Here is a 16,915-nt window from a genome sequence, read left to right on the forward strand (position 1 = left end):
CATGTCGGTTCAATGTTGTCTAGCCAACGAACTCCATGACTAAACTGACTATTAATTTATAAGTATGTTTAAAGTATCAGTTACTACTACTTTTACTACTTACTACTTTTTCTTTGTTAACGCTTTAAGATTTAGATAATTAATTTAAACTTTTTTTTTAAAGATTGTGGTGTGTGTAAATTGTCACTGTAATACATTAAAATATTAATTCTTGTTTGAGCAAATATACCTTGTGTGGCTTCATTTCTTTGTCTTTTATCTTACTGTAAATAAGTCAGCAATCTTTTCTCAGATTGAAGAAGGTGGACCTAACCACAATGAAAATTAAAAACGTCAACAATCTCTACCCCTCCTCGAATTTTGAAATCAAACTCTGTCCTTGTTTACCTATTTTTATAAATATTAGTACAAATATCATGATCCAATTATTGGTGTTAGATCATTTGATTTTGAGTCCCCTCAAGTCTCTGTGGGTTTTATAATAACATCAGAATAATATCATCACTGGACTGAGATTGTAGAGGTGATCCAAGCACTGCAAAGTAAATCCTCATGTATCTGATACGTCAGCCTCTGTCTGGGTTTAACAAGGTGCGACATCCTCAATCCACAATCCACCATGATGATCCCCAATCTATCTGTCTGTCTGTCTGTCTATCTATCAGTCTCTATCTATCTATCTATCTATCTATCTATCTATCCTTCTATCTATCTATTTATCCTTCTATCTATCTATCTATCTATCTATCCTTCTATCTATCCATCTATCCTTTTATCTATCTCTCTATCCTTCTATCCTTTTATCTATCTATCTATCCTTGTATCTATCCTTCGATCCTTTTATCTATCTATCTATCTATCCTTCTATCTATCCTTCGATCCTTTTATCTATCCTATCTATCCTTCGATCCTTTTATCTATCTATCTATCCTTCTATCTATCCTTCAATCCTTTTATCTATCTATCTAGCCTTCTATCTATCTATCTATCTCTCTGTCTCTATCTATCTATCTCTCTGTCTCTATCTATCTATCTATCTATCTATCTGTCTGTCTCTCTGTCTCTATCTATCTATCTATCTATCTATCTGTCTGTCTGTCTCTCTGTCTATCTATCTATCTATCTATCTATCTATCTATCTATCTATCTGTCTGTCTCTCTGTCTCTATCTATCTATCTATATACAGGACTGTCTCAGAAAATTAGAATATTGTGATAAAGTTCTTTATTTTCTGTAATGTAATTAAAAAAACAAAAATGTCATGCATTCTGGATTCATTACAAATCAACTGAAATATTGCAAGCCTTTTATTCTTTTAATATTGCTGATTATGGCTTACAGCTTAAGAAAACTCAAAAATCCTATCTCAAAAAATTAGAATATTTCCTCAGACCAAGTAAAAAAAAGATTTATAACAGCAAAACAAAATCAAACATTTGAAAATGTCCATTAATGCACTCAGTACTTGGTTGGGAATCCTTTTGCACGGATTACTGCATCAATGCGGCGTGGCATGGAGGCAATCAGCCTGTGGCATTGCTTAGGGTTTATGGATGCCCAGGATGCTTCAATAGCGGCCTTTAGCTCATTTGCATTGTTGGGTCTGGTGTCTTTCAGCTTCTTCTTCATAATACCCCACAAATTCTCTATGGGGTTCAGGTCAGGGGAATTGGCAGGCCAATCGAGGACAGTAATGCCATGGTCAGTACACCAGTTACTGGTGGTTTTGGCACTGTGGGCAGGTGCCAGATCATGCTGGAAAATGAAATCCTCATCTCCATAGAGCTTTTCAGCAGACGGAAGCATGTAGTGCTCTAAAATCTCTTGGTACACAGCTGCATTTACTCTGGACTTGATGAAACACAGTGGACCAACACCAGCAGCTGACATGGCTCCCCAAACCATCACTGACTGTGGGAACTTCACACTGGATTTCAAGCAACTTGGATTTTGCTCCTCTCCAGCCTTTCTCCAGACTCTGGCGCCTTGACTTCCAAATGAAATACAACACTTGCTTTCGTCTGAAAAGAGGACTTTGGACCACTCTGCAACTGTCCAGTGCTTCTTTTCCATAGCCCAAGTCAGACGCTTCTTCCGTTGTCTTGAGTTCAGAAGTGGCTTGACCATGGGAATACGGCTATTGTAGCCCATTTCCCGGACACGTCTGTGAAAAGTGGCTTTTGATACCTGGACTCCAGCTTCAGTCCACTGTCTTTGAAGCTCCCCCAAATTCTGGAAGCGACCCTTCTTCACAATGCTGTTAAGGCTGCGGTCATCTCTCTTGGTTGTGCAGCGTTTCCTGCCACATTTCCCCCTTCCAACAGACTTTTTGTGGATGTGCTTTGAAACTGCACTCTGTGAACAGCTTGCTCTTTGAGAAATTTCTTTTTGTGTCTTACCCTCCTGATGGAGGGTGTCAATGATGGTCCTCTGGACAGCAGTCAGATCAGCAGTCTTCCCCATACTTGTGATTTAGTTTACTGAACCAAGCTGAGTGTTTTTCAAGGCTCAGGAAACCCTTGCAGGTGTTTCGAGTTAATTAGACGATTCAAGTGATTAGTTGAATACCCTACTAGTATACTTTTTCATGATATTCTAATATTTAGAGATAGGATATTTGAGTTTTCTTAAGCTGTAAGCCATAATCAGCAATATTAAAAGAATAAAAGGCTTGCAATATTTCAGTTGATTTGTAATGAATCCAGAATGCATGACATTTTTGTTTTTTTAATTGCATTACAGAAAATAAAGAACTTTATCACAATATTCTAATTTTCTGAGACAGTCCTGTATATATATCCCTCTCTTTTATTGAAGGATGTGTAGGTGGAACTAAAGTTCGGGGAACGGCTCCCGTTGAACACGGAAGACATTACCCGCGCACTCAGCTGTCAGAAGCTAACTAGCATCAGTTAGCTTCATGTTGACCTCGCTGAGAACAGAGAGTAAATAAACATGATAGTTCGAGGTGAGTGAACTTTAACATGACATCACCGAGGCTTCAGTTGTGTTTCCTGTCAATGTGTTCACGCTGTTTGGCGCGGCACAAAGATTCACGTTATGCTATGGTGTGTGTGTGTATAGAGAGATGTGTGTGAGTGCATAGAGAGGTGTGGGTGTATGTGTGTGTGTGTGTGTATATATGTGTGTGAGGCATAGACTATATAAAGAGGTCTGTGTGTGTGTGTGTGTGTGTGAGAGAGAGCTTCTCAGCTGCATGAACAGTGTGGTTGTGTAACTTATATTCTGTTGGTTGTGACTTGTCTTATTAAACAGTGGCGCCCTCTCTCCCTCTCTCTCTAATGTGAGATCAGACTCTTGTTTATAAACTGATCTACCGTCAGCTTCTGGCTGGTGGACGCCCTGCCCTCTCTCCTGAGTCGAACTTGACGTCTGCTTGTAATTTACAGATGCTCGCTGTCATGTTTAGAAGAAGCCCCCTTGCAGCCCGAAAGGTAAACGACCATTCGTGATACCTCAGCTTCTTAAGCACCATTTCTCATTTTCTCTTTTTAAAAGTTAAACGTGAGTGTTTTGTTTCTTAGGTGTTGCACTGGGTCGCTCCTCCTCAAAGATGCTGGACCTCGGTGTTGACGGGAGCTCCAGGCCGTGGACCCTTCTCCCTGCAGACCTGCTGGGCCTCATCAACCACGCTGCCACCTCCAGGAACTGGACTTTTGAAACCTCCTGCCGAGCCCTGCCAGGGGACTCAAACCCACCTTCCTCCGTTTGGAGCGAGAAACCAACATTTCCACTCCTCTGCTGCGAGGCTGAAGAAGCGACCGCCGGCTGAGGCCCCTCCCAGAGAGCTGGACCTGCTGCGCTACGACATGAAGGACTTGTGGAAGGGCCCCAAACCCGCCTTGTACCTGGGCTTTGCCGGGCTGATCCCCTTCGTGACCCCGACTGTGCTCATGGCCGTGACTGAATGCTACCTCCCAGAACTGGCCTACGCACAGTTAGCATACGGAGCCTCCATCGTGTCCTTTCTGGGTGGAGCTCGCTGGGGATTCGCTCTCCCTGAGGAAAGCCCAGCCCAACCAGATTGGATCAACCTGGCCAACAGCGTGGTGCCCCCCCTCTTGGCCTGGGTGGCCATGCTAATGAGCGACAGCATCGTCCCGGCAGCCACCATGGTTATTATGGGCCTGGGAATCTCGCTGCATTATGACCTCTCTCTGCTGCCCACCTACCCCAGCTGGTTCAAAGCCCTGCGCTCCATCCTGACCGTTGTGGCGTTTCTTTCTCTAGTTGGAACACTTGCCATGAACGGGATGTTCCCAGAAAATAAGTTATTCTCCGATTCTATTGTATAAATAAAATATTTAAAAGTGGAAAAAGTTAGAAAAGAGTGATCTGAGGTCCAGGTTTTTCCATCTGTGTTAAAAACTTTCAATCATGTCACAGTGTTGTTTTTTATATCCAGCCATTATGTAAAAGCCACTGTCTGTAGAAAGTGTAAAATAAAAATAAACCGGCTTTCACATTTTACTTTAGAGACAGTGAGTGATTTTAATACCACCACCAGGGGGCGCCAAAGTCAAAGCTCTTCATATAATAACAAGGACTGACAATTCTCCACACTTAATATCAAATATTGCACTTTTACTTTATATAGAGTTATTATTTGACTATGTGAGACTGAACATTTACCAGAGTCTGAAATGATGCTTTAAATGAGTCTGTTTTTATGAGAACACCATGGAGGTATCACTGAAACATGCTTTATAATCAGTGACAAGCAAATGTTAAGTTTGAATTGTACCACAACTATAGAGTAGCTACAAAAAGCTAATGAGCAGAGCCACTTTGACTGTGTCCTTTCAAACGCTGAGGATCAGACAGAGTCATGAGTACAGACATCACAGGGGAAAGGCTATTACATAAGAAATGAACTAATCTGTACTTAAAGAGCCTCTGGGGACGACTGCACACCAGCACACACAGAGACACTCTACACAGACGTCTCCAACAGACAGGAAGTACATTCGTTCAAATTTAAATATAAATAAAATACAGTCAACTTCTCCTTTTTGTAATGAAATATTTTATTACTGTAAACACCATCGTCAAATTCACCAAATATTGGAAAGAAAGGCAAGACAGTGTGAGGGTGGAGACGTTCACAGACGTCAGAGAATCATCTCATAAGGCACATCTCTACTCCCCCGTTTACCGAACTCAATAAAAAGGTCTAAACAATATTCTCCTGTAAAATGGAGGCCGACACTCAAAGTGAAATCCATTCCCAGAAGACGTGTCTTTCTCAAACATGACAACGAGGTTCCGATGTGTAAAAACGGCTTTCCGGTAAGATCTGGACGAATTGAAGCTTTCCAACATTTGGTCTGACTACTTTCACTAATCACAGAGAACAGACAGTGAGAACATTGTGTTTCCCATTAGGAAGAAGAACGGTACGATAAGGTGCTTTTTGGTCAAACGTTAAACACGACCCACACTTAAAATTACTTCATTGACTCATCTACTCAAACCAACAAATAAACCTCTCCAAGTGTCTGTGCTTCGAAAAATATCCACATTAGGTTGCTCGGCTGTTAAATCAGTCGACCACGAGACTGTAGACTGTAAATAAAGATGGAAGACACGTCTCCACTTCCCCCCCCCCACCATCCAGAAATGAAGCCGAAGTTGATGAATGAGTGAAAGGCAAACTCCGGAGAAGGTCCGCACCCAATTGAGCGGACATTCTCTGGAGGTCTTTCCTGAAAACGGCTACATTGTCGCCTGCTCTTGCTTTTTTCACACAACCCTAGCATTAACTTTTTCACTCTGGTCGTCACAGTTGACTCTGTTGCCTACTTCTGAATCCCCAGGCCGTCCCGCATGTACTCGTACACCACGTAGCTGATGCTGACGGCCGGGAGGACCTTCATGAAATTGGGCAGGATGCCGCGGTAAAGTCCAAAGAAGCCCTCCCTCTCCACAATCTTCTTCACCATGAGGTTCATCGGCAGCTGCTCGGAGCCCTCAATAGAGGCTGGGGAGGAAAATCACACCAAACAAGGAAAACGTGGTTAATCAAAATATATTTGGACAGTAGCATTTTATTCTATTTACCTCCTTATGCCAACTTAATGGATTTGAAATATAGCAAATATATCAACTCTAAGGGTTGTTTGAGAATGTTTACATCTATAAATATTTAAATTACCTCAAATAAGTCACCACTTTTTCATCTTTTGTATAGTAATAAAAGAATGCTCACAAACACAGCACCATCAGAAGGAAGTATTTATACGAGTCTTCTTATAGTTTACCAACGACACTATTTGCCTTCCCAAGGTTATTCCCAAATGTGGGATGTAAACAAAGTAGAATTACTAATGTATCTGAGTACAATTTTGAAGTATTTGTACTTTACCAATTTAAATAATATATATATTTTTAACTATCTTATTTAACCCATGTTACACATACACGATGTATCATGTATGTTTGTATCCTTTACTTTTCTCACACATGTCTATGTGAGTTTGTTTGTTTATTTTATTCCCTTTCTCTGGATAAGCTTCTGAGAGCACTGGCTAAACACCAACAGTGACAAATGAAAAGTTGGCTCATTCTTTATTTTTTTAAACAAGGATTGGCTCCTTGTACCTTGTGCCTGCATCCTGGTGCGGATCAGAGCCAGAGGGTAGCTGGCTAACTGGCCACACGTGCTGGATAAGGTTCCACAGCCGAGCAGCACCAGAATCCCCGGGTTGGCCGTGTCTTTGGCGTAGCGGGACAGCCAGAAGTTCTTCAAGCTCTGAGGATGGATATACAGTACATGTGTGTGAGAAGGATACACAGAAATGAATGGAAGTCTAAGTTTACATATTTTACAGATGAGATTCACTCAACACCACGCACCTCGTACACCGCCAGATCGATTCCAGCGTAGGGAATGATGCCAATAATATTAGGGACGTAGCCCTTGTAAAACGCCTTCAGTCCCTCCTTTCTCACGATTTGCTTGGCACAGTCAAGCATCCCTGAGTACTGCCCGGTCTTCCTCAGCGTCAGACGGGTCTTCATCACCTGAACAGACAGAAATGATCACTTTTCTTCAACAGGCAGCATTTTGACTTTTGCCTCTGTGAAGGAGCAGACGAGCAACCTTTCATAGCAACTGTTAGGGTTTTATTTGCTGTATTTACGTAAAATAATATATTTATATTTGGTCAAATTTATGATTGGACGTCAGATATTGGCGATAATCGTAATATTAAATGATGTAGAAGATCCTGATGTAGATTTAAAGTGCTCGTTCTGAGGTTAAGAAAACAACAATTCTTAGTTTAAGAGATTATAAACTAATGTACACGAATTATACACTTACTAAAAAAATATTATTATTCCATTCCTGTCAATAGATCCCCCTCAGGCCAACAAACTGGATTTTTAAAGACTTTTAAGTCTGTATTTTAATGTATTTAAGAGTTTTTAAGGACTAAAACTCAGATTGCTGAATTTTGAAGACCTCCTGGAATCCCTGCTGCCCACCTCCATGGGGTAGATGACCGTTTGTGCCGTGGCTCCAGCCATCGATCCAGCCAAGAACCTCTCGTGGGTCCGGACCTTCCCTGGTTCACTGGCCAGCATCTTCTTAAACTGATGAAACACAGCGACACAGGAATGAGGCAGAAATACTCAGGTGAAGCTGTTCTGGATTAAGTTAACACACAAAAAGACATGGCACTTTGCGGTATGACTTTACTGTGGGACAATATTATGTCCGTGCTGCTCATGTAGAATGATGAGTGATGCATCAACAGAGAGAGAGAGAGTGAAACAGAATTAGTTTTTATCTGAGAGGCTGCAGCCAAACCTCAGGTCTGTGCTGCGATCAGTGGCAGTGAGATGAATGTACCTGCTCGTAGGCCATGAATTTAATGGCCGTCTCCGGGGCGATCTTCAGGACGTTGATTCCGTTTCCTCTCCACAGAGACGCGAAGCCTCCTTCTTTCACCATTTGCTTGAAACCACCGACCAGGCTGATTTTATTGCTCTTAGAAGAATGAACCTGAAAATAAATTTAAAAAAGGACTTGAAATTAGAAGAATCATTACTTTTCAAAAGAAATGCATTTATTATGTATGAGAGGCAGCATTAAAGATAATAGATAATAAACAGGTAATAAACTATCTAACGTGGGCGGAGAAAGAACTTCGATTTTGGATCCGGACAAAGTGGTGGTATCAAAAACATTCTAAACTTTTTTCAACATTGTGATATCGGGCATTTTGGGATATTTTCACAGATTTTCCACAGAATAATAATTAGATCTTCAAGAAAAAATAAAACCAAGCATATTTATGATATCTATGAGTGTGTGTGTGTGTGTGTGTGTGTGTGTGTGTGTGTGTGTTTGATTCAAGTAGAAATAGTGACTTTAAATGTGGTGTCATGAGGGGACTGTTGACTCTACTGAGGGTGATCCTAACACACCTGCATGAAGACCTTCATCCTGTCCAGCGGGGCGGTTCCCGTACGGGACACAGCGCCCGCCATGGCTCCTGCCGACAGCTGCCTCCACCAGATCCCAGTCGTCTTCTCCTCCTCTGTGAACTCGTCTGGGATGGAGAGACTGTCCCCAATGTCCAGCACCTACCCACAATACAATGCAGTTAAATCACAGTCAAGGATATTCAGGACTCTCAGTCAGTCCACTCTCACACTGATGAGTCTATTTCCAGCCTGAACACCAGCGGTTGGTTCCCTGTCTGCCTCAACACATCATCTGTGTGTATCTGAATGTTCACTTTGAAACTAGAGCCCAACTGAATTTTCTACCAAATATTAAAGTCATAAATTTACAATAAAAAAAAACTGTTGGACAATGTAAAAAAAAAGAAAAGAAATCAAAAGAAATGTGGCAATGATTCCTAAGATGTCGTTTTTAAACCCTTATAACAAAGAAATGTAATTGAGGCTTGATGTGTCACAGTTTAACAATAATCGTATTATAACTATAAATAAAAATAAAACACAAATTTAACCAAATATATAGACCTTGAATTAAGAAAATAACATATTTCCTAATGTCAAATATAAACATGTAGATCTGAACAATGCACATCTTTTCAGAATTGTTTATTCTGTAAAATAACCAAAATAACTAAATGTCTATGAAATGCTCGTATCGACCATAATCAAACACAAGCATCATTAAAAGTTGGTTGTGACCAAGATAAATACAGAGTCGGACATTTAACTGCAAGCACATTGAGACAACACCATTTCTAAATGACCTGGAAACCTTGGAGGCATTTCTTCAGTGCAGTTTCTAGGGATTTACTTTCTGACACAAACAGCAATATATATTCATGTTGATGAATCTATGACCAGGTGGAAAAGTCAAAGGGTCGATACACAAACCTACCATGTCCACCTCCACCTCATAGATCCCCCCTTCATCTTCAAAGTCGAAGAAAAAACAGTTTCCCTGGTGCTGCTGCTGCTGCTGCTGCTGCTGCTGCTGCTGCTGAGGCTGCAGCAGCACCATGACCATCTCCCCCCTGATAAAGCTGCTGATCCAGTACGGTGCTGCACAAACTCTGTGCTCAACAGAACCGGACCCGTCACACGATTCTAACAGTCAGACGCCGAAGGTCTGCAGATCCCGTCCGGCCCGAGGTGAGAAACGCTGCATGTGGAGGGGCCGTTAACCATCGATGTGATGGGACGCCTCGCCCTCCCTCCCTGTGGCTTGTCCTGTTCTAGACTCACTTCCTCTCTCCTCGACCTGTCCCAATCCCAATGACGAGCTAATCCCCCCCACAGGTCAGACTGAAATTAGCTTATCTCTGCCAAGCTTAGCAGCTCCAGGTTTATTTAACCACGGAGGTTGTGCCAGTGAACAGAGGCAGCAAACGTCAGAGATTAGCCATTGACTGGAACTGGAAGTGGCATGCGACAATTAGACATGTCACAGAGATGGTTCCATTCGGTCGATAATCTAAATTTAAAGATACTGTTTAAAATGAACCTTCTATTGGTTTAACGAGCAGCAGAAAGTTCAGGAGGGAAACATCATGTCTGTCACGAATTAGTTTGTAGAACCAGACCAGAGAGCTCTCGGTTGGCATGGTAACAGTCGCAACCACTTGTTTTATTTGTAGCTACTTATAGAACAACCTCTTTTCCCTGAAAGTCTCTTGGTGACAAAGTCAAGTTCTCCTCCAGTGTCGACCTCTATTTCTCTAAGTAAAGACTTATCACGTATGCAGGAGTTAAAAACCCTTCACAGTCTCCTCCTCCACCTCCTCCACCTCTGCGCCACCTTTTCGCACCTCTCCTCTGAAAATGAATGAACGTAATCTGTTGAGGTCGTCGAGGTTCTGATCTGTTGCCAAAGTCCTCGGCCAAATCCAGTATCAGCTGACAAGTCTCTCTCACAACTTTCCCCTGTGGTGCAGTGGATCCGAAAACGAGGCCGGACACACTCAAAGGACGCAGACGACAGGTTGGATGATGAACTGTTTCGCCTCCATGTTGCTTCCATTTAGACTTAAGACTTATTATTTAATTTGAGAACTAACTGATATGCAGGTTTCTAAGCTTCAAAGTTACACGTCCACACCATGAAACTGATCTTTACTCTGTTTATCCTCTCTGTCCTGCAGAAACATTTACAGAAAGTAAAATCATTTGCGATATACAGAGTTGAACTTGGCTCCGTGGACATTATCTGGGTCTGTGTAAAAAAGTCTAGAACAAGTTTACAGCTAAGAAGCTAAAGGAGAATTTGCTCTGGAGCTGCGACAACCAGGAAAAAGTTAAGAACAAGAACAAACACTGAAGGACACAGCAAGACATTTCCAGTGTTTTCTCTCTGGCCTGAAACTACAATCACCCAACTAATGATTAATGTCCTGGGATCCATGCTGAGTTTCATACGAGGGAGGAATTAGTTTGTGCAATTAGAATCCAGTATTGAACAAAAACCGTCTCTGACACGAAGGGTTTATCGACCGACTCATTTCCTGTTGCCAGGAGGAGTTTGCCTTTCGGTTTTCTTCGGTTTTCTGTTTCCATCACTGCTGATCAGAGTTGGAGCCGAAAACAAACCCGTCAACTGCAGAATCATTTGACCCGGGAGTGAATGCTGATTGGTTCCATTGCAGACACAAGCCAGATTTCAGACCTGGATCAACTTTTTCCAGACTCTCACCTGGACGCCACATTATTGTCCAGTCACACACCTGCAGCTCTATATGCAGCACATCCCCCCCACACAGTCTGTGTTTTCTGTGTTTTAAACATGAAGCCATCTTTATGATCTGCTTTCTCTCTCACTCTCTCACTCTCTCTCTCTCACTCTCACACACTCACACACTCACACACTCACACACTCTCTCTCTCTTACCGTGGAGTGCTTCCAGTAGCGGACAATCTCCTGCAGGTTGGTTGCTGGGTTAAACAGGAAGTGCTCCCTCCACTCATTCCAGTCCAAAGTCATGGTGCCATCCACGTCGATACTGAGCAACACAGATAAAGAGAAGACATGTTATTTGGAACTGGAACATAGACTGTATTTAAAGTTGGATGATGCTGAAGCTAAAGCGTCTCGATAGCCCCCTGGTGGCTGGCTGCAGGATAGGTCATTAGCCCTTCCTCCTCCATGATAGTGGATGGGACATTGACCAAACTAATACACCTTCCAGCTATATTCTAACATGAGCTCACTCACACATTATCCAGAGTCTTAAGGGAACTGGCAGGAAAACCTCCAGAGATTGTCCGGAACAACTGACTCGGACATTTGCGTTCTCAGATACAGGCGTGGCCAAACATTTTGGGAGAATTTCTGGGGTTCAGTGCAGGTCTGAAAGCAGCTGATGGTGGAAAACTGTCCAGGGTTTGACCTGCTGGGATTGGCTGCAGCCCCATCTCTCACGAAACTTACAGGATAAACGGTATAGATAATAAATGTATTCCAACCATGTCTCTGTTCTACGTCAATCTCTGTCAGCTCAGCGGAGTTACACAATCGTCAATTATTCTGTGGTTTTCAAACTGTCTGATTCACAGTCATACACATGCTGCTCCACTTCTCTTTCCAGGTCTCACTGTCATGTGAGCACTTGCACATCAGCAGCTTCACACTTTGTTTATGCAAATACACGACACACTGACACAGCTCAACCGCAGGAACCTGGAGTGACTTGGTGGGACAATGTGAAGGAATGAACAGGATGATAACTCCCTGTAACATGTTCATAACAACAAGGTGAATAATGTTGAAGTAAATACGACAGATCCTCCTTCATCTTTATCTGTTTACGACAGATTGTATTGTCAGCTTCTGAGGAAGATCCTAACTCAAATAGCTTCCTGGTGCCATCAACCATTCTCAACATGAACTGACTGATCTCTGTGTGTCACACACCCTGATGAAGGCATTAGTGTATTTTTAAGCGTCAATCCCATTTAAATAAAGGCATTTTACATTTTTCAAACCACTTCATTCTACATGCCATTATTTTTTTCTTCCTAAATTAATAAAAGAAAATATACATTTATTGACATATATTCCCTCATGAGCTCCAGTGGTTTGAGGGACACCAGTAGCGCTCCTGCCACCTCTTTCTTTGACCGATTTATCAGTTGGCCAATAAGAATATGTGCAGATATGAAACATTGAATTTAACAGAATACATAATGTGCATTTATTATAATTGCATTTTATATATATATATATATAATGCAATTATAATAAATATATATATATATATATGACCCGAGATGATGATCTTATTCCTACATATCAGCATTATCACTTGTCTCACAATTACACACTCAGCTGTTATCAGTCCCCCTCACTGGTCCCCACCTTTAACATGTGGAAACATCTTCACTACCTTTACAGATTATGGGATTCATGCTTTGATCCACAAGTTACAGGAACAGTTTAATGAGTCTAGAGCCATTTTACTCACATTTGTGTCTCAGAGCTCAACAAATATTGTAAATATTCAGTTTCTAATTTACAAAATAAGCAGAAATACCTTTTGAGGATCTTCTCTGCTTCCACTTTGCTGATATCCATCCCCAGATCAGCCAGAGACTGCTTAATCTCCATGTAGTCAATTCGACCTGTGGAAAATAAAAACATAACAATAATCCTGATGTTTCCCACATGCTGAGGGAGAATAATTCAGTGTCAGCAATATGGCAGGTTATGTAAAAATTCCCACCATTCAACAGGTGAATTTACATTATGCATTCTTAAATTAATAAATATAAACATGAAGTTTGCTCCACCACACCATCGTTGTTTTTGTCCAAGCTCTTGAAGGTCAGCCGTAGCTTCTTCTCGTGATCCTTTAGGTACTTGGAAAACTCTCCGAAGTCGAGCCCTTCATTTTTGTCTTTGTCTCCTGAAGAAACTATTTTCTGAGAAAAGAGAAGAAGAATATTATCAGACGTCTCTTCATGTTGAGCAGCAGCCGAGTCAGATTTTAATCTCTCCAAAAAACAGTTCTCCTTTTTTGCCAGTTGGTGGCAGAATAACGCTGAGAAATGCCTGAACTCACTTCCTGTGTAAACCTCATGACCTAATTATCTGTCATTATCTTCTTACATAGTTTGTGCTGTTGCGGTTTTATTTTGTGTTTTTTGATTTGGCTATTTTATCTCTGACTTTTCCCCTCATTTGTAAAGTGATCTGTGCAGTAGATAAAGATTGTGTTTGTTTGTAGAGGAGCTGCACTTCATGTTACTGTCTTCTACATAATGTTACACTGAAATGTGCTGATCCAGGAAATCGGATGAAACAAAAACCTCTGTAACTGTTCCACAAATCAATAAGAGATCCATGTGTGCATGGGGGAAATCGTACAGAAACTAGAATGGCTCTCAGTAAGAGCACAAACCTCCACCAACGGCGAACAATCCTACACTAGATCGGCTTGTTAGGGGAAATACAACAGAAAAAAGGAAGTGGTCTGATAATGTTCATGATTTATTGCGTCCACCTCGTGGTTATGTTTGTTTATTAGTTGAGAGAGGGCGTTTTCTCAGAAAATACCTCAACAAATATATCAGGCATGTTTAGGGGGTTGATCTGTATGAGTGTGCAATTTGGTACAGATCCAAATATAAATGCTGATCTCATGAGTTTGAATGTGGTTTCAATGGGAATGTTAATAATTTGAATTATATTAATAGATTAGGACTCTACTGGTCAAACGAGGCAGTTGTAAAAGCATGCATTACCTCTGGATCATTTCATTATCACACAGCAGAGACCTCCCTGTCCCTTCCTCCCTGACTCAGACTGTTAAAGTTACCAGACTCACTGATGAGACAGAGGAATGCAGCACTATATGGTTACTGAAGGTGGGACCGTCCGAGTCACAGCTCACACCTACACCTGCAGTCTGAACTTTGAGTTCTGGTCCACCTTTGCTTCACCCACCCTGCTCTCTTGATAAAACTGAATGAGAAAAGCCTGAGGCAATGAAACACAAATTGAGGTCATTTGTTTGAGGACCCAGTCATTCACAGGATGTAGCTGCACAAGTGGCTTTTTACAGAGGAAGGTGTGTTTCCACCCCTGTCCATGTATTTATTTGTTTGATTGTTCTGTCAGCAAGATTAAGCAACTACTGAATGGATTACCACATTCTGAGAGAGATGTCATCCCCCCCCCACTCGCTCACAGTGAATCCAGCTAGGGTTCCTGCCATGTTCTCCCATTGGATTCTCTACACTTTCTGCAGACTTTATACTTGGGGGCCAGGCGGAGAACGTTCACACATGCACGTCCTCCAGAGAAAATACGGAGGAACCGCGGAGTTCAGTGCACGTCTGAAAGCAGCTATAGTGTCAGTTTATATCAGATGCTAAGAATAGCTCATGCGAGACTAATAATTTATAGAGTCAGGGTTAATTAGGGTTTAACATGGAGGAGCCTGTTCACTGCTCAGGTCATTCAGGAATGCAGTAGTGCAACACACAAAGTTACAACTTTCCCTGCAGGGCCTGTGTGAGGACTTGTACAGATAACTTTATGAGGACCATTTTGGGAAAGTGGGGACATATTGGCCGGTCCTGACTTCCAGGCCCACGTCCAATGGGCTGTCTAAGGGTTAATATAGGGCAAAGGGCATGGGGAACACGTTATGATGAGGAGTGTCCTAAAATACAAGTAAACGGTTGTATTTGTGTGTGTGTGTGTGTGTGTTCCAGGTATAACTCATGTTGTGGGGACCTAACTCTGTTTACACGCTCACATTATGCGGAATTACCTTCCTTATGGGGACAAAATCCAAATCCCCATAACATGTTGGGTTTCTCTGTAATTCTAAGGTCTAGATCTTACTATGTAAAGTGACTTGAGATAAGATACATAGATAGATAGATAGATAGATAGATAGAGAGAGAGAGAGAGAGAGAGAGAGAGAGAGAGGATTTGACACTGTATGAATACAATTGAATTGGACATAAATCATTAAATTCAAAAGAAGAGGTTAGGTTTAGGTAAGTAGAAACTATGTTGTCTCTGTGTGTGTGTGTGTGTGTGTGTGTGTGTGTGTGTGTGTGTGTGTGTGTGTGTGTCCACTGTCTCCATGGCTCTACCTGGGCTGCTCCCCTCCCAGTCTGGATGCCCATGGCGGCCAGTCCTGCCTTCAGCTCGGACACATCCACCTTCCCATCTTTGTTTGTGTCCAGTTTGGAGAACAGCGTCTCGTACGTGCTCGACTCATCTGCACAGCGACAGTCCGTGAAAAACACCTTCCTCACCGCCTGATACATGCTGAGAGCTGCGGAGGCCTACGGAGCTACACACACACACACACACAGACTCACACACAGACTCACACACACCCACAGACAGATTCCTGTGGTTTGCACTTCTGGTTTGGAGCAGCCGGAGGATTTCAGACGGATTCCCGCAGTGCAAGTCAGAAAGAAGAGGTAGACGAGTGGTCCCCGGTCGTGGTGCAGGCTGGTCCGGTGAATAGTGGATCTTCAGCGGGCGAGTAGGAAGCAGGAGGCGGATGAAGTGGGTCGATGAACCGCGCTGAGGAGAAAAAAATGGGTGGAGAGACTTTGCCTGAGGAGACCTCCTCTTTCAGTGTGCACACTCATTATTGAGACACACCCTTCAACAATAACAACACACTATCAGACACACACACGCACACACACACACACTGTTACACACATATTAGTGCTTTAATAGGTCAAAAGTTTTTCTACTTTGAAGTTTCTTTCGAAAAATTCCCCTTTTCAATGCATTTAATACACTTTCTGTTGTTATGGTGGTGTGCTATTACACACACAGACACACAATTATTGTTTCGATACACAGTGTTGGTGCTTAAACTGGTCAAAAAGCAGTTTTACTTTGAAGTTTCATTCTAAGTCTTCTTCTTTCCATGTATTGAATACACTTCCTGTTGTTTGTGGTGTTGTGGTAACACACACACGCACAGACACACATTGTCTATAGATGCATCATCCCTGCCCCCACAGTGGGCTCCATGGTTCCAAGTTAAAGTTAAAGTAAATCTGTTTTAGTTCAGTGAGTCACACACACAGGAATCTGACAGCTGCTCCTGGCAAAACTCATCCCCAAAAGATTTTAAATGGGGGGGGGGGGTACTTTACTTTGAAGGAGACAGGAAAAAGAGAGGTGGATTGGGGAGGGAAGGAGGATTAAATCAAATTTTCAAATATTAATATATAGCACATACGAATTAATACAATTTCCTCGAATAAACAAGGTAACAGGAAATACAAAAGGAAAACACAAACAACAATTATTATTACTGTTGTTGTAACAAACAACAATTGTAAAGTGTGTATTTCACATCTGTCATAGAAGTGGCTGCTTTGTTCCACATGATGGCGACACGGGTTATGTAACAGCAGCTGGTTTCACTTTGTTGTTGTCTG

The 16,915-nt window shown here is 42.0% G+C and overlaps 2 protein-coding genes across 2 annotated transcripts; one reads left to right on the forward strand and one right to left on the reverse strand.

The window, feature by feature from the left end:
- The first annotated feature begins 2,855 nt into the window (after positions 1-2,855).
- Positions 2,856-5,744, forward strand: LOC117760338 (transmembrane protein 69-like). The gene is made up of 3 exons (XM_034583290.1): positions 2,856-2,969; positions 3,412-3,456; positions 3,547-5,744. Exons 2-3 carry the CDS (start codon positions 3,412-3,414, stop codon positions 4,315-4,317), a joined length of 816 nt encoding a protein of 271 aa, XP_034439181.1. The 5' UTR covers positions 2,856-2,969; the 3' UTR covers positions 4,318-5,744.
- Positions 3,357-16,164, reverse strand: LOC117760337 (calcium-binding mitochondrial carrier protein SCaMC-1-like). The gene is made up of 11 exons (XM_034583289.1): positions 15,593-16,164; positions 13,279-13,405; positions 13,018-13,105; positions 11,376-11,487; positions 8,456-8,614; positions 7,878-8,030; positions 7,511-7,618; positions 6,878-7,045; positions 6,623-6,773; positions 5,786-6,002; positions 3,357-3,369 (listed from the first exon to the last, which is right to left on the reverse strand). Exons 1-10 carry the CDS (start codon positions 15,767-15,769, stop codon positions 5,821-5,823), a joined length of 1,425 nt encoding a protein of 474 aa, XP_034439180.1. The 5' UTR covers positions 15,770-16,164; the 3' UTR covers positions 3,357-3,369; positions 5,786-5,820.
- Positions 16,165-16,915: the final 751 nt, after the last annotated feature.

This window comes from Hippoglossus hippoglossus, chromosome 4, assembly GCF_009819705.1.
Source record: "Hippoglossus hippoglossus isolate fHipHip1 chromosome 4, fHipHip1.pri, whole genome shotgun sequence".
NCBI lineage: Eukaryota > Metazoa > Chordata > Actinopteri > Pleuronectiformes > Pleuronectidae > Hippoglossus > Hippoglossus hippoglossus.

What these genes read in the sequence shown, in the direction of transcription:
- LOC117760337 (XM_034583289.1), bottom strand. Translation starts at nt 15,769, where the DNA reads ATGTATCAGGCGGTGAGGAAGGTGTTTTTCACGGACTGTCGCTGTGCA. An exon ending in CTGGGAGGGGAGCAGCCCAG is followed by an intron (nt 13,406 to 15,592) that starts GTAGAGCCATGG and finishes CTCTTTTCTCAG; the next exon opens with AAAATAGTTTCTTCAGGAGA. An exon ending in GCAGAGAAGATCCTCAAAAG is followed by an intron (nt 11,488 to 13,017) that starts GTATTTCTGCTT and finishes TGTGTTGCTCAG; the next exon opens with TATCGACGTGGATGGCACCA.
- LOC117760338 (XM_034583290.1), top strand. Translation starts at nt 3,412, where the DNA reads ATGCTCGCTGTCATGTTTAGAAGAAGCCCCCTTGCAGCCCGAAAG. An exon ending in GCCCCCTTGCAGCCCGAAAG is followed by an intron (nt 3,457 to 3,546) that starts GTAAACGACCAT and finishes TTTGTTTCTTAG; the next exon opens with GTGTTGCACTGGGTCGCTCC.